Raw genomic sequence first — 25,208 nt, 5'->3', positions numbered from 1 at the left:
AGCAGCCCTGATCTTGGGCTGTGTCCTGAAGTTAGTGTAATCGCCACTGGGCAGATTTGAATCTGGGAACTCTGGAGCTTAGTATAGTTGCCTCTACTGCTTGAGCTAAAAGCCAGCTGGCACTCAGCTTAGGCTATAGAACTCCCTTGTTCTTATCTCATGCTGTAAGTGGTCTAAGTACCACTGCATGGGACAGTGAAGTAGGTGTGTGGGTTACCTTAGGCTCCAGAGACCTTCCGTTTGGACCCCAGAAGCTCACACAATCACACTTTAATGTCTTGTCTATGCTTTCAGGCAGCAGTATATAGTGTACATGTAACTACATGTATGTGTAATGTCATCTCAGTATGAACTCTAAGTGTAATGCTATGTCTAAAGGGACTAATTAGATCCTGGGAAGGAATCAAAGGAAAAGTAGAAACAGGAACCCTAGGTTATTCTTGAAAGAGAAAGCATTAGAGAAAATTTCTAGCCAGATTTCTAGCCAGTCTTTTGTTCCTCTAGAACCCAATGTGGCTGGAACATTAGACTGGAAGAGTTCGCAACAAAAACAGTATGCAGCATTCTGGGTTTTTGAGTACATAAGCTATGGCCTCTCCACTTTGTCACTATTGGGGATTTCACGCCAGTAATGTGTTAGATGGAAACTTCTATTTTCATTGTCTTTGGGGAACATGACGTTTTTCACTTGCTGTGGCCCATGCAGTACAAGGAAGTCCCTCAGGCTAATGCTCAAGTGGGTCCACAGTCCTGGATCATGTAGACTTAAGGAACTAAACTCAGCAGCAGCTGTTTCTTGCACCTCCACCACACTCTTCTCTGACCTACACTTTTCTTCAGGAATGTACATGGTTACATCCATTTGAGATGGAGATAAGGATGCTGCAGTAGCTGCTAGGTCACCTGCACTCTGACTAACTGGATGATCAGGCATCTCCTCACCGTGAACATTTGTGTCTATGCTTGCAAGTAGCAGTATCTCAGGAGAGCTCCTTCCTGCTTAGATAGAAAAGCTTCCTTTGCTTTCTTTCTTTTTCTGAATGCTGCCCCAGAGGGGCGTTTTCTTCTTTCACTCATGACTGCTGTTCTGTGTAGCTATCGTAGCTCTCAACACTCAATTGAAGGGGACAAACAAGCAGGCTGGTAGCAAGGCCTGAGTGAGGGAAGATATCAGCATCTTAAGGGCCTAAGTGGGTTCAGGGAAGCAGCAGGAAACAGAAAGCTCCCTGAGAAGCTGGTGTTAATCAGTCCAGGCTCCTGGGGGTGCTAGAGAGTTACATAAGATGTTCCTTCTCTCTCTCCCTGCAGCTCCTGCTGCATTCTGTTATTCCCTCTCACCTTTTCTCGTGCCTGTTATATCTCTTGTGCCCTCCTTCCTCCAGCCCAGCTCTCCGCCATCTCTGTGCATCTAGAGCAGAGAGAATACATATGCACCAGCAGCAGACACAATTTTCTACACTCTGGGTCCCTGTGGTCCCCCCCACAGTCTGGCACCTGAGGCCGCCGCCTCAGTTCGCCTCATGGTAAGGCCAGTCCTGATGTCCAGACTCCCAACTCTCAGCCTGCTCCTGCACTTCCCTGCTTCCCAGACTCCTCATTCCAAGCCCACTCCTATACCCTAAAAACTACCCAGACTTCACCCTCCCATCCTAGCCCTACTCTCCTACTCCAATCTTTTACCCTACCTCTAGCCTGTTCCTGCACCCTATCACCTCCCAGACCCTCCAATCTACTCCACTCCCCCTCCTACCCAGACCCCAAAGCCCAAACCCGCTTCCCAGCAGCCCTCTCCCACATAGTGAACCCCTCACTTTTTACTTCACCCCTGAACTTAGGGGGTTTGTAAAAATCTAGTCGCCTGACCTCCTTAGGCTCTGCTGTGGGAGGGGAACATGGGGAATGTCTTTCTGCTTCTCAGTCGGTGTCCATGTCAGTGAGCAAAGCTTTTTTCTTTGCTTCTTACTTTTTTGTGACTCCAGCTGATTTTTCTGTAACTCAGCAGCCCCCAGCCAAAAAAAGGTTCCACACCCCTTGCTCTAGGCAGATTGGGATCTTCGATCTTGAGTTTTCAAGAACAGGTACCCGTATATACTCGAGTATAAGTCAACCCGAATATAAGCCGAGGCACCTAATTTTACCCCCAAAAACTGGGAAAAAGTATTGACTCGAGTATAAGCCTAGGGTAGGAAATGAGGCAGCTACTGGTAAATGTAAAAAATGAAGATAGATACCGGGTCTAGCCCCGGAAGTCGGGGCGAAAGCTGCTCCGGTGCCCCTGGTCTGCTGGAGACCGTCTCCAGCAGACCAGGGGCACCGGGCGGTTCCCGCGCTTCTGAGGCTTTGCCAGAGCAAAGCCTCAGAGGCGCGGGACCCCCCCGCTGCTGCCGCTTCAATCTGGGAGCCTGTGGTCTGCTGGGGACCGTCCCCAGCAGACCACAGGCTCCCGGACTGAAGCCGCAGCCGCGGGGGGGGGGGGGGGGGGGTCCCGCGCCTCTGAGGCTTTGCCCGCCTCAGTTCTCGAGATGCTGACTCGAGTATAAGCCGAGGGGGGCATTTTTCAGCACGAAAACTGTGCTGAAAAACTCGGCTTATACTCAAGTATATACGGTACTTAGCAAACAGCTTTCCTCTCAAAGGGATAATTTCAAAAGGGTGAATCCAAAGTGAGACATTTACATTCATAAGAACATAAGAACGGCCGTAATGGGTCAGACCAAAGGTCCATCTAGCCCAGTAGCCTGTCTGCTGACAGTGGCCAGTGCCAGGTGCCCCAGGTAGGGTGGACCGAAGACAATGATTGAGCGATTTGTCTCGTGCCATCCATCTCTAGCTTCTGACAAACAGAGGCCAGAGACACCATTTCTATCCCCTGGCTAATAGCCTTTTATGGACCTAACCTCCATGAAATTATCTAGCTTCTCTTTAAACTCTATTATAGTCCTAGCCTTCACAGCCTCCTCTGGCAAGGAGTTCCACAGGCTGACTATGTGCTGTGTGAAGATGAACTTTCTTTTATTAGTTTTAAACCTGCTACCCATTAATTTCATTTGGTGTCCTCCAGTTCTTCTATTACGGGAACTAATAAATAACTTTTCTTTATTCACCCTCTCCACACCACTCATGATTTTATATACCTCTATCATATCCCCCCTCAGTCTCTTTTCTAAACTGAAAAGTCCCAGTTGCATTAGCCTCTCTTCATATGGGACCTGTTTCAAATCCCTAATCATTTTAGCTGCCCTTTTCTGAACCCTTTCCAAGGCCAAAATATCTTTTTTGAGGTGAGGAGACCACATCTGTACACAGTATTCAAGATGTGGGCGTACCATAGTTTTATAGAGGGGCAGTAAGATATTCCTTGTCCGCCAATATTTTTGCATTTCTCCAGTTTGCCAACATTTGTTAAAAATTAACATGGGCGATTGATTCAGAGCTTTCCTTACCTACTTCCATTAAGAACCCCGAGGAGAACTTACCTGGGCTTCTCCATTTGACAATATATAATTTTACCACACAGCACCTGCCATTGTTGCAACAACCAGTGGTTGAAAGTTAAAGCCACAAACTCAAATTAGAAATAAGGCACACATTTTCCAACAGTGAGACAATTAACCATTGGATGAACAACCAAGAGAAAGAGTAGATTTTCCATGTCTTGAAGTCCTCATGTCAAGACAAGGTGACTAGGAAAGATTTCCTTTACTCCAACACATGTTCTTGAGTTCAAAGCTGAAATCACTGGATGAAATTCTAAGCCCAGTACAAAAAATGAAGTCACCCTCATTTAATGGACCCTTCTGGCCTAAAAAGGTATGACTGCATAAAAGGCATGTTATCTGCAAAGGACTGCAGGGAGTGTGTCGTAAACTTGGGGTCTAGGACCTGGCAAACTCCTATTGACAGCAGGTGGGGAGAGTTATGGAGGAAAGGTATGTCTTTGAGAGTACAATTTGTACATGGAAAGGCCTTCTATACTCTGGGTCACATACACTATGGGGATTCAAGGGTTACCACGTCAGATTGAAGTTGTAGCTATGACCCCAGAGGGCCTCAAACACTCAGTGCCTTGATCTGAAATCCACCAGTGATGAACCGCTGACATCACTGAGGTTGCTATTTGGACTGAGCTCATAATGGCAAAAACATTGCATGCCCCTGTCAGTTGCTATGAAGGAGTTGAAGGTAACACTGCTGATAGGAGTGAACTCGCAGTAAGAGAGAAATAAGGGGGCTCCCACAGCAATGAGCCATCTTCTGAGGAAATGTCCTGGGGTCTCAGAATAGATGACCTGGAAGGTTCAGAGCCCAAATCACGATGTGCAGTGACTGCTCAGACTGGCTTTGGATGAGCAACAATCACTCGTCCTTGATCATCTGAATCCTTACAGTGCTTATTCTCCACTTAGAAATGGGAGAGGGGGAAGCCCTGTTAAGATCAATTAACAAGCCATTCTCCCCACAATAAGGTAGTGTAAGATGATTTTCTACAGTATATCAGACAAGACTTTGTTTTACTTTAAATTTAAAAAACCAGTAGTCTTATGGCACCTTAGAGACTAACAAATATAGAGAGTCATGAGCTTTTGTGGGTAATACCCACCTTATCTCATCAGATGAGTTGGAGTAGAAATAACATAATCCAAGATAAATATAAAAGCAAAAGAAGTACTTGTCAAATGTAGGATGAATGTTCATGAAGCTAATTAAGTGGGCTCTGTGTGTCCTTTTCATAGCTATTGATGTGAAAATGTGGATGTCAAAAGCAATTGAAATTTGGCTTTGCAGTATTTTAACCAGTTATTCGAGCTCAGGATAAGAGTGTCAAATTTGTAGATGAAGTCCAGTTCTTCAGTCTCTGTAATTGGCAGGTGAAGTACCTTTGTAGAAGAATGGCTACTTTAAAATCCATGATTGAGTGACAAGGTATGTTAAAATGTTCCCCTACAGGTTTGTGTGTGTAACTACCATTTCTGATGTCTCATTTGTGTCCATTTATCCTTTGTTGCAGAGACTGCACAGTGTGGCCAATATACATGGCAGAGGGGCAGTGCTGGCACTTGATGGCATATATCACATTAGAGGACATGCAGTTGTAGGAGCCCCTGATGTTGTGGCGTATACAGTTAGGTCCTGCGATGGTGTCGCTTGCACAGATATGTGGATAGATTTGGCAATAGGGATTGTTCCAGGGGTACATTCCTAGGTGACTGTACATGAGGTGTGGTGTGTGCCTGCTGGAAAGTATTTGCTTCAAGTTGGGATTTTCTGTAAATTGTCTGTATTTCAATTTAAATACTTAAGGCATCAGGGACGGGACTTCTTCATGTGAGCCCAGGGGATTGTGCAACCGTCATTTCCCCACAACACAACCCCTGGGTGCAGGGCAGTGTTGGGCTTCTTCACAAACTCCCAGCATTCTTTGCTGCTCGTATTTGATGATTTCCGCTAGGACCTGATCCAAGGAAATAAGGAAATTAGAGAGAGGTTGGCTGCAAGCTCAGCTCCCACAGGTAAGTGGACGTTGACTTGCAATGTTACTGACAACAAAACCTTCTGCCACAGGGAAATGCACCATGGTTGAAAGGAAAGTTACCATGCAACTGTCGCTTAAGGTACGTGGACAATGACTCCCACTCATAGAGACAGATGGCCGGGGAGCACAGCTCCCATGGCCAGAGGATCAGGTTTCCATTGTAATGGACAGGCTGCCAATGAGCTCAGCTCCCTCGGGCAAGTGGACGATGATGATCCCCGCTGTTACGGACAAGCCGCCCAGGAACCCTGCTAAAACCGGCCGGTTGCCGGCGAGCCCCCTGCCTGTAGCCATCACCCAGCGACATTTCCGCCAAGCACCACGCTTCAGCACACTGCTCTGGGCCCCGGACAGGGGCTGAACCAGTGTGGCTGGCACAGAAGGAGCCAGTCTTTATCTCTAGCTACGGGACCATCGGCGGCGGACTGTTCTCCAAGCTTGCACAGGCAGGGGCGGTTGAGCGCCGCTCTGGTGGGCAGGGTTCAATAAAGGCTAGTTCCGACAGGCAGGGGCCCTCGATACACGCTCCGCTGGGTAGGGGGCCGGCAAGCCCAGATCCATGTGATGAAAGGCCCGGACAGATTGCTTAATCCCCGTTCCGGCAACCACTTGTTTTCCTTACGTAACAATTCCTCCCATAAACCAGTTAATGCCGCTCTCTCCCCAGCACCCATTGACACCTCACCCAGATCAGTTGTCAATTTCCCCCTAGGGTACAGTCATGCTGCTAGTCAGTTCAGCTCCCACAGGTAGGTGGAGAAGCACTCCCACCTTTGTAGACTGGCTGGCACGGAGCTCAGTACCCACAGGTGAGTGGACTCGAAATGCAAGACTGTAACTGGGACTGGAGTAGAAGAGGAACTGCCTATGGTATAAAGCTGTGGGGGAGGAAAAATGGGAGGAGGAGGAGGAGGGTTATGGGATGTTCCTCTGCCCCTGGCTTTATGGTTTCTTTATAGTACAGAGGGTTTCAAGCGGTTTGAAAACCATTACATCTTTCTAGGGGTCTGTGGATTGAAGCTGGTGAGAGCTGCCTGGCCCTTTTAGATCCTGAGGTCTCTGTGCTGTGAGAGCCAGGGCTCTGGCTGCCTACCCCATCTCCCCGCCTAGCCTCATCTCTGAGCCAAGCCACCTCTTCATAGCTGGGTGCACCCAGGCAGAGTGGCAGCACAGCTTCGTGTTGCAGACCGGAAATGCTCTTGCCTCGCCTCTGAAGGAGCCTGGCACGGCCCAGCTGTGTTCCCTGGAGCCGGTGCCTACCAGTGGAGATCCGCTGCCACGCCAAGTGCCCCAAGGTGCTCACTGACTGCCATCCTGGTGCTTGGGCTATTTGGGGGGAAGAGGTGAGAATGGGTCAGGGCTGAGCTTCGAGCTTTACCACCCGTTTTGCCTGGGAAGCACCCGGTCATTCGGAGACAATCCAGCGTGGAGAGCTGGGAAAGGCGGGCTTCTGGGAAGTCACCCTGGTTCCCACAGCATGAAGAGCCAAGGGCCTCAGCGGGTTGTGCAGCTCCCACCAGCTTCTGATACGTTTGCTCCTGGCAGCAAGCAATAGTTTTCCAACAGTAAACATAGCATTGGAAGAGACCTCAGGAGGTCGACTCCAGCCCCCTGTTAAAGCAGAAACAATCCCACCTATGGCTCACATAGCTGCTTCCTCCCTCAGTGCATCGCCTCTATGGGGTGCAAATATTTTTGCCCGACCTGGGATGTTAAAAGGCCTCATTATGGCTCTGACAAATCAGGATGTGTAGTGACTACTCAAGCTCGGATTAGCTGAGCAACAGTCACCATTCCTCAGCCCTGGAGCCTGGCTCAGATACAAATATTTAGCTGCAGATACGGATATTAGTGGATTGACACTGGTATGCCCTGATCCACAGGCCTCTGCTCCCAAGAGACACTCCAGCCAAGGGGGAGGAGTGGGGTCCCATCATGCCCGAAAGCCAGCGGCCCCAGACATGTTGTCTCTTCTCTGGTTCTTGTACATTCCTGACAGCAGCAGGGCTGTGGGCGGAATAGACACCCAGGAGGAAGGTAGCTGTTGATGCAGGGCACTGGCTTCTGGGAGAGATGGGGACCATAGTCCTCTCCATTGGCCACAGTGTCTCTTGAGAATTGAGCCCTGTGGCTCAGTGGACAGTGATGTCACTCTGTGAAGATCCGCATCCGCAAGGTGATATTTGTATCAGCGCAGGGCTCTACGCATTGGAATCCCTACAGTGTTTATTCTTCACTTGGGAACTGGAGAGGTGGAAACCCTGCTGGGCCCCATAACAAGCCACTCTCCCCACAATGAGGCCGTGTAAGATGTTTCTCTACAGTGAATTAGACAAGACTTTGTTCTAGTTTAGATTTAGTTTCAGTCACCCGGGCTGCCGCCTCTTCATTTGGATGATTCCCCACACCCAAATGGGGAGGAGGGAGGTGTGCTGAGGTTTCTTCCCCACAACAAACCTCCCGTGAGCAGGGTAGTGTTGGGCTTTTTCACAAACTCCCAGCATTTTTTGCCACAGAAGTTTGATGACTTCTACTACGGCCTGATCCAAGGCCCAAGCAGGTGAAATAAAGAAATTACAGAGAGGTTGGCTGCAAGCTCAGCTCCCACAGGTAAGTGGACGTTGACTTGCAATGTTACCGACAACAAAACCTTCTGCCACAGGGAAATGCACCATGGTTGAAAGGAAAGTTACCATGCAACTGTCACTTAAGGTACGTGGACAATGACTCCCACTCAGAGACAGATGGCTAGGGAGCACAGCTCCCATGGCCAGAGGATCAGGTTTCCATTGTAATGGACAGGCTGCCAATGTGCTCAGCTCCCTCGGGCAAGTGGACGATGATGATCCCCGCTGTTACGGACAAGCCGCCCAGGAACCCTGCTAAAACCGGCCGGTTGCCGGCGAGCCCCCTGCCTGTAGCCATCACCCAGCGACATTTCCGCCAAGCACCATGCTTCAGCACACTGCTCTGGGCCCCGGACAGGGGCTGGACCAGTGTGGCTGGCACAGAAGGAGCCGGTCTTTATCTCTAGCTACGGGACCATCGGCGGCGGACTGTTCTCCAAGCTTGCACAGGCAGGGGCGGTTGAGCGCCGCTCTGGTGGGCAGGGTTCAATAAAGGCTAGTTCCGACAGGCAGGGGCCCTCGATACACGCTCCGCTGGGTAGGGGGCCGGCAAGCCCAGATCCAAGTGATGAAAGGCCCGGACAGATTGCTTAATCCCCGTTCCGGCAACCACTTGTTTTCCTTACGTAACAATTCCTCCCATAAACCAGTTAATGCCGCTCTCTCCCCAGCACCCATTGACACCTCACCCAGATCAGTTGTCAATTTCCCCCTAGGGTACAGTCATGCTGCTAGTCAGTTCAGCTCCCACAGGTAGGTGGAGAAGCACTCCCACCTTTGTAGACTGGCTGGCACGGAGCTCAGTGCCCACAGGTGAGTGGACTCGAAATGCAAGACTGTAACTGGGACTGGAGTAGAAGAGAAACTGCCTATGGTATAAAGCTGTGGGGGAGGAAAAATGGGAGGAGGAGGAGGAGGGTTATGGGAGGTCAGATGTTCCTCTGCCCCTGGCTTTATGGTTTCTTTATAGTACAGAGGGTTTCAAGCGGTTTGAAAACCATCACATCTTTCTAGGGGTCTGTGGATTGAAGCTGGTGAGAGCTGCCTGGCCCTTTTAGATCCTGAGGTCTCTGTGCTGTGAGAGCCAGGGCTCTGGCTGCCTACCCCATCTCCCCGCCTAGCCTCATCTCTGAGCCAAGCCACCTCTTCATAGCTGGGTGCTCCCAGGCAGAGTGGCAGCACAGCTTCGTGTTGCAGACCGGAAGTGCTCTTGCCTTGCCTCTGAAGGAGCCTGGCACGGCCCAGCTGTGTTCCCTGGAGCCGGTGCCTACCAGTGGAGATCCGCTGCCACGCCAAGTGCCCCAAGGTGCTCACTGACTGCCATCCTGGTGCTTGGGCTACTTGGGGGGAAGAGGTGAGAATGGGTCAGGGCTGAGCTTCGAGCTTTACCACCCGTTTTGCCTGGGAAGCACCCGGTCATTCGGAGACAACCCAGCGTGGAGAGCTGGGAAAGGCGGGCTTCTGGGAAGTCACCCTGGTTCCCACAGCATGAAGAGCCAAGGGCCTCAGCGGGTTGTGCAGCTCCCACCAGCTTCTGATACGTTTGCTCCTGGCAGCAAGCAATAGTTTTCCAACAGTAAACATAGCATTGGAAGAGACCTCAGGAAGTCGACTCCAGCCCTCTGTTAAAGCAGAAACAATCCCACCTATGGCTCACATAGCTGCTTCCTCCCTCAGTGCATCGCCTCTATGGGGTGCAAATATTTTTGCCCGACCTGGGATGTTAAAAGGCCTCATTATGGCTCTGACAAATCAGGATGTGTAGTGACTACTCAAGCTCGGATTAGCTGAGCAACAGTCACCATTCCTCAGCCCTGGAGCCTGGCTCAGATACAAATATTTAGCTGCAGATACGGATATTAGTGGATTGACACTGGTATGCCCTGATCCACAGGCCTCTGCTCCCAAGAGACACTCCAGCCAAGGGGGAGGAGTGGGGTCCCATCATGCCCGAAAGCCAGCGGCCCCAGACATGTTGTCTCTTCTCTGGTTCTTGTACATTCCTGACAGCAGCAGGGCTGTGGGCGGAATAGACACACAGGAGGAAGGTAGCTGTTGATGCAGGGCACTGGCTTCTGGGAGAGATGGGGTCCATAGTCCTCTCCATTGGCCACAGTGTCTCTTGAGAATTGAGCCCTGTGGCTCAGTGGACAGTGATGTCACTCTGTGAAGATCCGCATCCGCAAGGTGATATTTGTATCAGCGCAGGGCTCTACGCATTGGAATCCCTACAGTGTTTATTCTTCACTTGGGAACTGGAGAGGTGGAAACCCTGCTGGGCCCCATAACAAGCCACTCTCCCCACAATGAGGCCGTGTAAGATGTTTCTCTACAGTGAATTAGACAAGACTTTGTTCTAGTTTAGATTTAGTTTCAGTCACCCGGGCTGCCGCCTCTTCATTTGGATGATTCCCCACACCCAAATGGGGAGGAGGGAGGTGTGCTGAGGTTTCTTCCCCACAACAAACCTCCTGTGAGCAGGGTAGTGTTGGGCTTTTTCACAAACTCCCGGCATTTTTTGCCACAGAAGTTTGATGACTTCTACTACGGCCTGATCCAAGGCCCAAGCAGGTGAAATAAAGAAATTACAGAGAGGTTGGCTGCAAGCTCAGCTCCCACAGGTAAGTGGATGTTGACTTGCAATGTTACTGACAACAAAACCTTCTGCCACAGGGAAATGCACCATGGTTGAAAGGAAAGTTACCATGCAACTGTCGCTTAAGGTACGTGGACAATAACTCCCACTCAGAGAGACAGATGGCCAGGGAGCACAGCTCCCATGGCCAGAGGATCAGGTTTCCATTGTAATGGACAGGCTGCCAATGAGCTCAGCTCCCTCGGGCAAGTGGACGATGATGATCCCCGCTGTTACGGACAAGCCGCCCAGGAACCCTGCTAAAACCGGCCGGTTGCCGGCGAGCCCCCTGCCTGTAGCCATCACCCAGCGATATTTCCGCCAAGCACCACGCTTCAGCACACTGCTCTGGGCCCCGGACAGGGGCTGGACCAGTGTGGCTGGCACAGGAGGAGCCAGTCTTTATCTCTAGCTACGGGACCATCGGCGGTGGACTGTTCTCCAAGCTTGCACAGGCAGGGGCGGTTGAGCGCCGCTCTGGTGGGCAGGGTTCAATAAAGGCTAGTTCCGACAGGCAGGGGCCCTCGATACACGCTCCGCTGGGTAGGGGGCCGGCAAGCCCAGATCCAAGTGATTAATCCCCGTTCCGGCAACCACTTGTTTTCCTTACATAACAATTCCTCCCATAAATCAGTTAATGCCGCTCTCTCCCCAGCACCCATTGACACCTCACCCAGATCAGTTGTCAATTTCCCCCTATGGTACAGTCATGCTGCTAGTGAGTTCAGCTCCCACAGGTAGGTGGACAAGCGCTCCAACTTTTATAGACAGGCTGGCAGCAAGATCAGAGCCCACAGGTGAGTGGACTTGAAATATCATTGACAATGGATCACTCGCCCTTAGGCAGAGAGAATGATTGAAATCACCATGTGGCAGAGTGTATCATACTTGCTCTGACAGGTAGGTGGCCTCAATACACTGGCTACTGGGAAGGGGTTCTCCGGTGATGCTCAGATAAGCAAAAGGCCCTGATGTGTATGGGCGTGGGTTCAGCCCATTAAGTTGCTTAATCCTCTTCACCACAAATAAATCCGCTGGCTTAAGAATCCAATCTTTCCTCTTCAGTTAATTTGTGCCGCTTGCCCCTCCTCATCAGTTAATCCCTGATGGAGGTAGAATGACTACTCCCAATGTTACAGACAGGCTGTCAGCAAGTTCAGGTTAGTGGATACTGATCAGAAACATTACTGGTAACAGAATCATCTTCTGCAGGCAAAAGGATTGTGACTGATAAATACCAAGAGTGCAATTAGCTCCTACAGGTCAGCGGACATGAATTCCCACTAGTACAGAGAGTCTGCCAGTGCCTTCTGTTTCTGAAGGAACCCAGTGACGATGCCTGCCGTGCTGTTGCAAATACATTTCTGAGCGTGTTTTCAGCAGATTGGTTGCTGGTGAGTCCTCTTGCCTGAAGCCAACGACTTTTACCCCCACCAAAGTCATTCTCTTTACTAGCAGATGCCTGAGGCTGAAGGGCGGTGATTCAATTTTTACTCAGGAGAGCCCTGTGAAATGCTCATTTCCCCAGACGTATCTGTAGTTAGGCAGAGATCATTAGCAAATGGCGACATGGTGGGTGATGGGGGATTAAAGCAATGGGCAGGGAGTCACTGCCAGAGAGGTGCATTGGTCACTTTCGGGAGCTGCCCGAGGTGAGTACCATCCCTCTCCATCTGTTTTCCACATTGCATTTTCCTACCTCAGCCCAGAGCCTGCACTCTGCACCCAAACTCCCTCCCAGGGCCATATGTTCTCCTACACCCAAACTTCCTTCCAGACTCATAGCTTCAAAGGATTTCAGGGATGTGACTCATAAGAAATGGTGGGTCTGATTGCTGTAATTCATGTGGGAGAGGAAGAGGCAGGGAGCAAGTTTAGAAGGGGCAGTGGCTCTAGTGGAGAGTGGGAAGATACTGGGAAGCTTGTTGCCCATCAGGGAATGAAGGGAATCGCTCTGAAGGCAGAGCCAGTCTGCTGTGTTTTGGGAGATGAGTAAAGATGGGGCCAGGAAGGGAAGGAGAACTATGGATTGACTGGTAAGGGTGTGAGCTGGGGGAGGCGGCCATGAGGGCTTAAATTGCCATTGGCTCCAATGTCATTCACCTCACACACACGTCTTCCTTCTTAAGCTCTATTTTTTCTAGTGAGGGACCTGGACCCACAACAACAGTTGGGTCAGCCCAACAGGGAGCCATTGAGCAGAAATGACACATCTGTTGGAGCTGATGCTACTAATGAAAAAGGAAGAGATGGACAAGGAAAGAGTCACTTTGACCTGAGCCACTATGGAGCATCCATGATGGGAGACAGCTGTTTTTTTGTCCTGATAGGGAGAATGGGATGATTTAATTGGGGTTGGTCCTGCTTTGGGTAGGGGGTTGGACTCAATGATCTCCTGAGGTCTCTTCCAACCCTGATTGTATGGATCTTTTCCACATGTGCAGGTAAGTATGGCTATGTAGTCATACATGTTTTACCCTATAAGAACCGGTTTTTCCCCCATATTGGAACCATGGAGGAGCCCAAGCTTTGAGCTGTAGAGTCACTAGGTTTGGGTGCAGTGTGTAGCCTTGGTGCTGCGAGAGGCGATCCAGTCATAGGGGTAGCACGTGAGGATCGCACACCTCAAGGTGTCGTAGGTAAGGAACCCAAGTCTGTCAGGGCTCTATCGGTGTGATGAGGATAATGTATGCCTGGTCCATGCATAGAGTGGTGCAAGAGTCCTTCATGGTGTGAAGGACTTCATCAGTTTTAGAGGCAAATAGGTATGTCCTGTCAAAAGGGAGGTCTTCCACATTGTTCTGTATCTCCTGGGGGATCCCTGAGCTTGCAACCAAGAAGCATTATGTATCACAACCATTGTAGAGGTGGTCTGGGCAGCTGTGTCAGCAATGTCCATGACCACTTAGAGGGCTGCTTGGGCTACTGTTTGGCCCTCTTGAATGATTGATTGTAACTGTAGGTTTTGTGAGATCCCCACTGAAGAAGTCCCTTTGGAGGGCTGTAGAGATTTCTCCAGCAGGACCATCTTTAAGTGGATCTCTCTGGCTTTGGGAGCATTCTGTGGAATGTGGGCTTCCCCTAGGCCCTGGACGCACAAAGAGTGGCCATCAGAGATCAGCGTGGCCTCTTGACAAGTGTCACATTTTTTGAAGCGGGGAGAGCCCAGCGAAGCATCCATTGTTGAAATGGAGCAACAACCTGTATGAAGGGGGCAAGGAAAATAATACAGGTTTGGGTTTTTTTTTTTTTTTAAACTGCCGAGTTAGGGTTGTAGTAGGTGAAGAGAATAATTTTAATGTCTTTTTGGATTTTAGGATGAAGGAGTTAGCACTGCCGGATGGCTCTGACTGTTGCTGAGGAAGGTAGTGAAGGAACCGAGGGGGCTACAGTACAGGAGCGCAAATCGGGGGCATGTGCGGCGTGGACAGACACTACTAGCAAAATTCTCTGATCACCGACATGAGGACACAACGACACTTAGAGAGGAGCACCCTCAGCAACACCACTTAAAGAAGAAGCAGGGCATGTGGCCAGGAGAAGATCAAGCAGCTTTCACTAGCTTCCAATCCACCAGCTCTGAGCTGGAGGTGACTGTTTTCAAAATGAGAGGTGTAAGGGAAGTTGAGGAGAATAAATATTACAGCAGAAGAAAAAGAGAACAAGAGAGATTTAGTATGAAATTGTCAAATCCGGAATCATTTTTTTTGCTTGTCTTAAAAAAAAAAAAGCAGCCTTAAAATAAGTGTTTTCCATGAACTTTGCAGATGGAACTCATCAGAATTCTAAAGGAACAGAGAAGCTCTTTTGAAAGCAAACAACATTATGGGCCCAGAATGAAAACCTGGAGACAGGACTGGGGAGGTGTAATAGGGATGGTTTCTGAGGGCACCACTAAGAGGGTCAAATCAGGGCAAATTATTTAGAAACAAAGCTATTTGCAGTCAAGAATGGAAAGCCTTCTAAGGAACACCAAAACAGTCAGAAAGAGTACTTCTTTTTACCACTCTGGTCAGCTTTTCCTGTGTCACGACCAGTACCCCACCTTACACGGATGAAAGATTATGTAAACCAATCTCACCAACTCTGAACAGGATCTTCCGATCTGAAAGGGCCAGCCACATTCCTAGTTCAATTTATACCCTCAGTTCTTACCCAAAAGAGCTCTCTGTGCCAATCCTTTAGAATCTGAAATCTAAAGGTTTATTAGTAAAAGAAAGAAAGAAAAGGTTGAAAGTAAAATTGTTAAAGCAATTACACATAGTTCTTGGTGCAGGCTTGTCGCATAGATGGAATAAATTGCATTCTTAAAAGTTTCTGGAAATCAACCTTTCTTAAGATGGGTCATCAATCCTTCTGGGCCCAGTTCACAGCAAAGCTGCCCCTGAAGTGATAAGCTGGAATGAAGACAAATGGGAGGAACCTCTAGAGCCCTTTTTATAACCTTTCAAATGTGGAGGGAATTCCATTGTCCTCGCTGTGTGAAAGTACCTCCCAAAATGGAATTTGTCACATGAATATGTCAGCAAACTATGCATGATTTAGTCCAGGGCTACTCAACCTGGGGGCCACAATGATACAGCACATGCTGAGGGCCGCAACTTCAGTGTGGTTGCATATACAGGCAAATATATACACAAATATATGAAAATAGCTTCTTTCATGCTGATGGACATGAATACTAAGCACTTCCCACAATGCCCCAGTGCTCCCAGCACTTCCTCCCTCGGGATTAGGAACACCGACACCCTGTACCCGTCTGTTCCTTCTCAAGTCCCCCCTGCTCCTGCTCCTCCAGCTTCTCCCCTTAGCCCCAACCCCATGGCTGCTGAGAGCCCCGCACATTAGGCGGTGGGACCACCCGAGGCAGGCACCAGGCCCAGCCTCATCCCTGAGCACCATTTCCTACTTTCTTCCCCTTCCACCTCCCGCCTCCTCCCCCCAGGTTCTTTCTCCAGTCCCTCCCATTATATTTATCCCAGTTAAAAATTACAGAGCTTATTATCCCAAAACAAAAAGTCCTGTTTATTTTACCAGCAGGGGAAAGGAGAGATGTGGGAGGAAGGGAACTCTGGGCACTGCAGAGGTCCCTTGTGGGGAGTCACGGGGGAAGAGTCTCACCGGTGTACTTGTCTGAAACTCTCCCTTAGGGTGTCTCAGATGTGCACAGCCCCCTGCTGGGTCTGCCGAGCTGGTCGGCCTCTACTCCCCATCCTTTCAAAAACGTCTTCCCCTTATTTTCACAAATATTGTGGAGGACACAGCGGAACCTCCCCTTCGAATGCTCAAAGGCACCCTCCACCACAACGCAGGCTCTGCTGAGCCTGCTGTTGAAACGTTTCTTGCTTTGGTCAAGATGTCCTGTGAAGGACTTCATTAGGAGCAAAAGGTAGGCTGCACCCCCACGATGCACATTGGCATGTCCACGTCCCTGACCCTGATTGTGTGGTTGGGGAAAAAAGTGCCAGTGTGCATCTTCTGGTAGGGGCTGGAGTTGTGGAAAGTGGGCATTGAGCGTCTTCCTTTTCCTGAGGAGCCATGAGGGCAGCCTACCTGATGCTGATGTCGGTGAATCAGCCTCGGTGGTTCACGAAGGCCTGCAGCATGATTGACAAATACCCCTTCTGGATGATATAATCAGAAGCCTGGTGGTCAGGGGGCCTGGATGGGAATGTAGGTGCCATCAATGCCCCCCCTCTCCCACAGCTGGGGAATCCTATGGTGGCAAAGCTGGCGACGATGGAGTCCATGTGGCCCAGAATGATGAACCTGAACAGCAGGATGGTGTTAATGGCCCTCACCACTGGAGAAGGAGACAGAGAATCACAGGGTTGTCAGAGCCCTTGAGAGGTCCCCAAGCCCAACTCCCCTTTTCCCACACCAGGACCAACCCCCTACTTATCCCATCCCCTGGCAGGGGTTTGTGAAGGCAGGACTGAAAAACCTTCCAGGGAGGGAGCTTCCCCACCACATCTTTCCTAGGGAACCCCATTCCAGCAGTTCACCACCCTCCTAGGACAATCCTAAAGATCATACCTGCATAAGCACAGCCCCGATGGTTGATCTCCCCATGTCGAACTGGTTCTCATAGGAGTAGTAGCTATGCTGCTTGGTGAGTTTCTAAAGTGCAATGGCGACCTTCTTCTGGAGAGGGATGGAAGGTCTCATGTGGGTGGCACCTGAGGACGGGGCGAGCCACTGACACAGCTAGAGGAAGGTGTCCTGCCACATGCGGAAGTTCTGGAGCCACTGCTGTTCATCCCACCGCTCCATGATGATTCAGTCCCACCAGACAGAACTGGTGTCCAGTCACCAGAAGCGGTGGTGCATGGTGTGCAAGGGAAGGGGCTATGCTGCATGAGCAGAATGTGGAGAGACGAGAGGAGGTGCCCCACCAGGAGCAGTGGGTCCTGTTCCTGCAGAGCCATGAGGGTAGCCTACAGTAATTATATCAGGAGGTGTGGCAGCAGGTCTAAGAGTCAGAGACTGTTTTCCAGCTCTATGGCTGGAGTGCTGTGGCATCCGCAAGAGCAACCAGAGCACAGAGTGAGATGAGTTTGCTGTCCCTCAAGGAGATAGGCCAAGGTGAAAAGCCTGAGACACGACTGTACAAATGGGTCCCTTTAAGTACAAGCTTCATCTAGCCTCAGGCAGCAGCTATAGGAAGTGACTGCTGTCCTGATGCCCCGCCCGAAGAGCTTCCAGGGGGCCTTCAATGCAATTCAGTCTCCAATCAGTGTGGACGCTTTATTTGAAAATAGGTCTGTGCTAGTTTGATGGGCATTTATAGTGTGGATGTGCTATTTCGAAATAACCTATTTCAGAGTTTTTATTCCAGAATAGCTTATTTCAAAATAAATGTGTAGTGTAGATGAACCCCAGGGTGCTACAGGTCCATTCTTGTTTTTTAGACTATTTTCATTTTCCTGCAAATTCTAATCACCATTAGGTTTACACAAAGATGTACTTACATTTATGAATAATGTTCTGAGACCTCTGAGTTTCTCCAGTCAGACCAAACATTTGACATAAAAGAGCTTTCTGAAGTTAATGGAAAAAAGTGCTGCAAAGAACCCCACATCAAACAAAAAGTTTTCTCTTCTATTTTTCTCATTTTTCCCCAGTAAAAGTTTTATTTTCCTTTTACATAGCCTTTCTTCTTGAAGTCTCTTCATAGGTACATTGAACCAACCCATGTTAGAAAATAGCATACCAGAACAACTCAACTTCCCCATCTACTGAATTCTGCCTCTGCCACAACCTGTACTTTTAAAATTCTCTTCTAAAAGAGGATTCAGCTACTATTCCTGTCTGAAGTATGTGTGCCTTAAGGTACTGTTGGTATTATTCCCTGACTTTTATGATAATTCACTTTTTGTAAATAAATGTAAAGGGGGAAAACATCCAATATACATACGTGAATGCATAAATTCCTTTATTGAAAATATTGCGATAGCATTGCATTACATATATTCAATATTCATAGATTAAAGTGTAAAGGGTCACAGAAGTTTGAATGAACAACACTGCTGAATATAGAACACAGCATTTAGATATGCTCTGACAAGTATAGAATAATGGAATAAATGGTAGGTAAATAAGAGATACATATGTAAAATGGCAAACTTTTTGCTTGTAATTAGTGAGTGGTATGCAACTGGCCAAAATGGCAGACATCATTAGTTATTCCTAGACTCTCTCAAACTACTATGCTATTAACAATTTCTAAAATATCTTACAGTTAAATCCATCAGACTTTTTATGGTGAGTATATCAAGTGGAAGAAAACAGTGTTAACAGCTTACATGCACTGTGTTATAGACTTATTTTTACAGCGTCAGTTTTTAACTGCATGGAACCTCTATGTGGACTTAAGATTGACTTATACTTTTGAAAGAAAAACACTTGGCAGCTAAGTTGTTCCCTTTTATTTCTGAAAGATGGGAAAAGAGGGTGAAGAATAGTAACTATTTGAAATTATACTACTTTAGTGGAATATTCCAAGTGTATTCAGTGTTTTTTTAAATGGAAGCGTAACACCATTTTTAAAACCTGACTTCTTTTAAAGTAATTAACTGGATTCAATATGACATGGTTACATTTTGCTTTGAACTCTAAAGTAGGACAATATTCCTTTCCTACTAACAGAGTTTATCATTGAAACAACTTTTTTAAAAACAACCACAAATCAGAATGGGTCATATACCATAAAGAAGCAAGTATTTTCCTGTTTCCTTCAGTTACCTTTCGTACCTATGGATGTTTTCATAGCACTAACTTGATTAGAGTTCATTGCTGCCTTTTGCAAATGTCCCTCAAAAGAAAAAAATTCTGGTCTGGATTTAAATGCCACTTCATTAAACCAAAAGAAATAATTAGTTACTTGTTAAAGCATAAAATCAGCCTGTTGGTTCAAGACTTTCAGGAAGGAAACCAAATATAAATTACCAAGGAAACGTATTACATCAACATAATATGACCTGTTTGGGAAAGAACATTCCTTCCCACTTTACACATTATATTTTTTCAGCCATAAAAAAACCAAACCCCAAGATTTTCTTAAAAATAATAATAATAATAATAATAATAATAATAGATAAAAAAACAACAAAAAACACCCCAAAAAACAGTAGGGTTAGACTAATGGAACAGCGAGCTTTCAGTACAACCACCTAAAGTGTGTGAATAACAAACTGTGTTTCTTTTCAGACATTTTCTTAGTAAGGAGTATAAACATGCCAGGGCAGAGCCTCAGCTTATGTAAACTGTCATAGCTCAAATGACGTCAACCTATGACAAGTTAGTTAACCTAGCTAAGAATGTGCCCTGCTGTCCTACATTTTGCTGAAACAATAGAAATATGACAGCGGAATCAATAATGGATGCTGAAAGACCCATCTCTCTCCTACCATCAACAAGAAATCCAGAATTATGCACTCAGTGTTTCTGCCAAACAACAAAACAAAAAAACCCAAACACCCCAAAATTGGGGAAACAACAAAACAGAAACAAAGTTTCATTTACAAAATAAAAAAATTATAAAATTAACTTTAGAAATCAAATGGATTTGTTGCCAGCACATATGAAAACCACCTCAATAGTATTTTTCTGTTATATTCTGAGGTTTTAAACATTAAAAAATACCTAATACATTTTAAACAAATGTACTATACAATAAACAATAAATTAAAAGATTTAAAACACATGTTCCGTTTAAGTGCTGTGTTCATCTATTACTTCAGATGATTATTATTTTCATGGCAAACAGTTTGTAGAGTTTTTTTTTGGTTAGCACTTATATGTAATATAAATACCATGGAATGTATTACGTTCCCCCACAGTATTTTTTCACAGTTACACAAAATAAAAAAAAAAAAACTGCTTTAAACAAATTCATACACAATTAATGTCTTCATAAGCATCTTGTTTCCTTTTTGAAGGACTGTTGGAGGGAAGAGAGTAAAAGCACTAACACAGACTGGTCTGCTTATTGTTTTCTCCATTTTTGCCTCTTAAAATTGGGTTTCAGAACATTTCAATGTGTATTCATGCTCTGCATGTTACCAGAAAGAAAGTGTTATATTGTGAGGCAGCCTGTGCTGGAGATTTAACTTTCAGTATCCTCAATTAACCCAGTCAATTAGGCAGTCTGTTTTTCACTCAAATGTCCATACTTCCACATCTTGTATTATGAAATCTTCTTTCTTGGATAGGATGTCATTATTGAAGGTGCTGCAGGAGTTGCTTCTCCCATGATACAGATCAGAATCTAGCCATAAACCAAATCGACCACTAAAAAAAAAGAAAAAAAATGTTAAAGTTATTATTTATAGCAGCTAAGCCCACATCTTTGTTAGCTGGAAATTAAACAAAACCCCTGCAACTTAGCAATTATTCTATCAACAATAGTTGATAAATTTTCACTTGCGCCTAAAATTAAGGTCCTGATCTATCAAAGAACTTAAAACATATCCTAAATTTTAAGCTTGTAAGTAGCTCCATTGACTTCAAAGTTTAAGTAATTTGCTAAATTAGGAACAAAACCCAGATCCAATCAAATGAAATTTGCAGTGGTTACATGGCTACCCACTTACCCACATTATCCCCTCTTCACATACATGAAATAATGGACAATGTTTGCTACACTCTGTTAGCAGGAGAGCTTCATTAACTGGTAATGCCTCTCTCTGCAGGTCATTACTAAGTGCAAAATATTAGCTGCCTAAGTTGCAGATATTTGATTTCTTGTAAGGGAAGTCAGTGTCTCCAGTACCCTTCTAATAAGACCCTGAAACTGCCTGAAGTCATCAACCATGGATGGTGGTGGAGACATAAGTCACGTCATAGGTGATGACGATCAAATGGGTGTGTCTCAGGGTAACATCCTCATCTGCCTTTGTCTCCTGCTCTTCAAATGTCTCCTCCTGTTGTGGATGGATACATATCCCTAAGAGGCATTCCTTGTGGTCTGTGAAACTGTTGTCAATACACAGCCCATGTGTCCCAACCTGGCACTGATGGAGCCCCGTTAGAAAATGGGAGTGGTATAGACAACTGGTTTCATCTTTCTTAGTGACCAGCAAAGTTTTCCCTATGCAAAGGCAGATTCCCAAAGCAGTATGCCGGAGAATTCATCAATTTCAAGGAGACTAGGAGTCCTTTCCTCCATATCCTACCATTGGCAGGCAGCCCCTGAGGATGGAGGAGATCCCTGTACAGGCAGTCCCCGAGTTACGTGGATCCGACTTGTGTCAGATCCCTACATACGAACAGGGCTTTTCTAGCCGCGGAGGACGGGGGCGGCGGGACTGCCCAGATGCGCCGCAGTCGCGCCGCCCACGTCCTCCACGGCGAGAAAAGCTGCTCCGTGTCTCCCTGGTCTGCTGGGGGGGGGCGGGGAAGGCGCAGCTAGTGCCCCCCCCCCCCCCCCCCAGCAGACCAGGCTTTTCTCTGCCTACCCGGCAGCGCCCCAGCTGCTCTGTCCCAGGCATCCAGATTCAGCCGCTGTTGAAACTGATCAGCGGCTGATTCCAGGAAGCCCGGGGCAGAGCAGATCTGCCTCGGGCTTCCTGTAGTCAGCCGCTGGTCAGTTTCAACAGCGGCTGAATCTGGACGCCAGTTCCGACTTACATACAGATTCAACTTAAGAACAAACCTACAGTCCCTATCTTGTACGTAACCCGGGGACTGCCTGTACTGCAGAATGACCTCTTGGAGATGCTTCGTACATATCAGCCATGGGGACTCAGAGGTTCATCTGACACAGAAGTCCTTTGAATACCGAAATTCCTGTAGTACCAGAAAGGACCCTGGCATCGATGCTGTTGCCAACAATTCTGCAGCTGATGCTATCAACCATGATGGGTGGACAGGATATATTATAGATATCAGGTACTGATGCTTGCTTGGTAGTGAGGGTACCACTTATACAGACAACCCCGACAAAGCTGCTTGCAATGGGAATGATGATTGGGTTAAGGTGTGTGACAGCAACAGTAGCTGAAAAGAATGCTTCACTGCTAATGGCAAGGCAGAACTCAATGGCATCATGTGCATACAGGTGCCCCATCAGATCTATGCTTCCAGTCCTTGGATCTAACTACAACTCTCTGTGCAAAACAAAGAGAAGGCCAAGTATGTGCTAGGCAGACACGCTAGGATTCTATAATGCAGAGGCAGTAGAGGAGGAATTGAGAGTGATTTGCAGGTGCATGCCTATGTCGCCATAGAGTCTGCCAAAAAGAGGCGTAGGGTGCATGTGCAGGCCAAATGGACACTGCTGACTAGAAATTTCTAATCATGGCTTTGAGAGGCATATGTGCTCCTAATGTAGAATGCTCATAAGGACACTATTCAGAAAAAAAAATGTATCAATCTACTGTACAAACCAGTTTTCCTTGCACACTTATGTAATAACATCCCTTTTCACCCAACGGGTAGTATTTCAAAACCAAAATCCATACACTTACCCACCACCTCCAAGTTCTAGAGAGCTGATATCTCCATTGATAAAGTAGGTGTTTTCTCCAGACCACTTAAAAACCTGAAGAAGCAAATATGATCATCAGGAATCTAATACACTAAAAAAAGTAAGCTAGGGAATTATTCTGAGTAATTTAATGTGTGTGTCAGGGAGAAAAAAAAGCAGCATGATTCATATCTAAAAAAGGCACAGATATAGACTGCTTTAAATTTTACTTGTGTGTGCAATCAACACACCTTTCCTTTTTAGAGAGAAACTTTTTAATATCTTCAATATTTCAATGCAGTGTTTTAGGACTGTCTCACAGTTGCCCCTACTCTAGTTTTCTTGTCACTACAGTCTTAAGTTCTACGTGAAATGAACTGCTTCTGTTGCTAGCCCCCTCTTTGCTTTTATTTCATGGTTAATTCATTATATTTTCCCCACATAATCAACCTGCAAACTTCTTCTCAACCTCATGGAAGAAACTGGTCCAGCTCTTTTAATCACCTTTGCCTCAAGTATTATAGTTTGGTAGCACTGAATGAATAGTTTAATGATTAGCTCCACTCACAAGCAGTCTGTCATACACTTTCCAATGAATGCTTTCTGAGGAGTCAATGTTTTTCTTCTCTAACCAACAGAGCTGGTCCAATAAAAGATTATTACCTCTCCCAACTTGTCTCTCTAATGTCCTGAAACCAATATGGCTATTTCAACATTGCAAAAGGCTGTCTTGATAGTATGCTGTATCAGTAATGTTTTATCAAGCATGTTTCACAAGTGGAGCTCCCCATAGCCTTGAGTCCCCTCCCCCAATGAGTTACCTTGAAGTTTGGACTAAACGTGTAGAGGAAAGTTTCGCCCGTGCCATAATAGTGGTCACTAAATCTGAAAGGGTGTGTTGCATATGCTCCAAATATCTGTCAAAACAAAAATGGTTGCGTTATACTTGAAGACAATTAGCAAAATTCAAATGGAGAAAGGACTTTCAAAAATAATTTCTGACAAATAACTGCACTGGTGTTTTAGGTAATAACGGCTAATTAGTAAAATTCAGTAAAAATTGCTGATTTGGTGTCTGGGTTGTACACACCCCTTTTTAGTTTTAAAAACCTCATAGCTCTAGATATGGGGATTCTAGAAGCTACCTGAATACTTCACACCAGTTCCAATAATGCTTTGCCAGCTCTCTGCTATGTTACGACAAATTGGTAACTGAATCTGGTTAGTGATTGGGATGGATGCTTGTGAGAACACTGTTACATTTTCTATGGAGCATGCTTTGCAACTGTGAATGCTGTAGAGATTTTACCTCTTTTAGTGCTAGTATTTTCCTGGGTTTGATTTTAAGGATTATGTACTAATTTAACAGTAGTAAGCATAGTGTAAAATATATCTCAACTTATTTTAATTTATGCTATTGCACATCATTGAATTTGGCAGAAAACTGCTGCTTTGCTAACAAGCATACCTATGTGAAGGCTTTACTGCAAATGATAAAAACACTTATGTTTAATCTATTTACAAATCTTAACATCTTCTACAATGGGTCATCCAAATCAAATAAATGCATTATATTCAAGTCCTAACCTGGTTGTCCATATCTTTGATGACAAGGAGGACTGGACAGTCAAGAGACGCTGATTTCCTATACAGAGTTTTCAGACTGGTTCCATGTTCCAATGTGCTATATGCAAGCCGCCATGGATATCCCTGCACTCTTGCTGGCAAACAGCGGGCAAGCTAGAAGTGAAAGAAAAGAATGGTGTAAGCATTTAATTATACATAATTTCTTTCTCCATCTCATATTGACAGCCAGGAGATCATTGTAAAGAGTTGTGCCTGACACCTAGACATTAAAGAGATGAGTATTAACTGCGATTGATCAACAGACAAGTAAACTCACACAATTATCTCAAAATTAATAGTGATTTAAAAATTAATTGTGATTAATCGCACTGTTAAACAATAGAATACTAACTGAAATTTATTCAATTTTTTTGATGTTTTCCTACTTTTTCAAATATATTGATTTGTTACAACAAAGAATACGAAGTGTACAGTGCACACTTCAAATATTTAATTATTTATATTTGCACTTTAAAATTATAAAATAGTATTTTTCAGTTTACCTCATACAAATACTGAAGTTCAATCAATCATAAAAGCATAGCTTACAAATGTATATTTTCTGTTACATAACAGCATTCAAAAACAAATCAATATAAAATAGAGCCTACAAGTCCACTCATGACTAATTTTTAAAATTGTGCAAATAATCATAACATTTTTTTAATCGCTTGACAGCCTGTGTGTTTACAATGCATTCAAAATAAAGAGATGAAGCAGTCAGAAATTTCAAGTTGCTAAAGTGTGGCATTATAACTGCTAATATAACCATTCTACTATCAGCGGGGAAGAAAACTAGACTGTAGGAAGCAAACAAAT

At 46.2% G+C, this 25,208-nt stretch overlaps 1 protein-coding gene and 1 long non-coding RNA gene across 6 annotated transcripts in view; one reads left to right on the top strand and one right to left on the bottom strand.

The window, feature by feature from the left end:
• The first annotated feature begins 4,199 nt into the window (after positions 1-4,199).
• LOC142827876 (uncharacterized) lies at positions 4,200-6,341 on the top strand. The gene is made up of 3 exons (XR_012902663.1): positions 4,200-4,466; positions 4,869-4,923; positions 5,009-6,341. It is a non-coding gene; the product is annotated as an uncharacterized LOC142827876 (long non-coding RNA).
• An 11,872-nt stretch (positions 6,342-18,213) lies between these two features.
• NCOA7 (nuclear receptor coactivator 7) overlaps positions 18,214-25,208 on the bottom strand; it is a 131,445-nt gene continuing 124,450 nt past the window's right edge. For all 5 annotated transcript variants that reach the window (XM_006139438.4, XM_006139436.4, XM_075924110.1 and 2 more), the window contains 4 exons: positions 24,351-24,503; positions 23,585-23,680; positions 22,765-22,838; positions 18,214-20,587 (listed from right to left, as the gene is read on the bottom strand). In XM_006139438.4, coding sequence (XP_006139500.2) covers positions 20,452-20,587; positions 22,765-22,838; positions 23,585-23,680; positions 24,351-24,503 — 459 coding nt within the window. In that variant the 3' untranslated portion in view covers positions 18,214-20,451. The remainder of the gene's footprint in view (positions 20,588-22,764; positions 22,839-23,584; positions 23,681-24,350; positions 24,504-25,208) is intronic.

This window comes from Pelodiscus sinensis, chromosome 3 (genome assembly GCF_049634645.1).
Source record: "Pelodiscus sinensis isolate JC-2024 chromosome 3, ASM4963464v1, whole genome shotgun sequence".
In the NCBI taxonomy this organism is placed as follows: domain Eukaryota; kingdom Metazoa; phylum Chordata; order Testudines; family Trionychidae; genus Pelodiscus; species Pelodiscus sinensis.
This window is presented reverse-complemented; position numbering and strand designations above follow the sequence as displayed.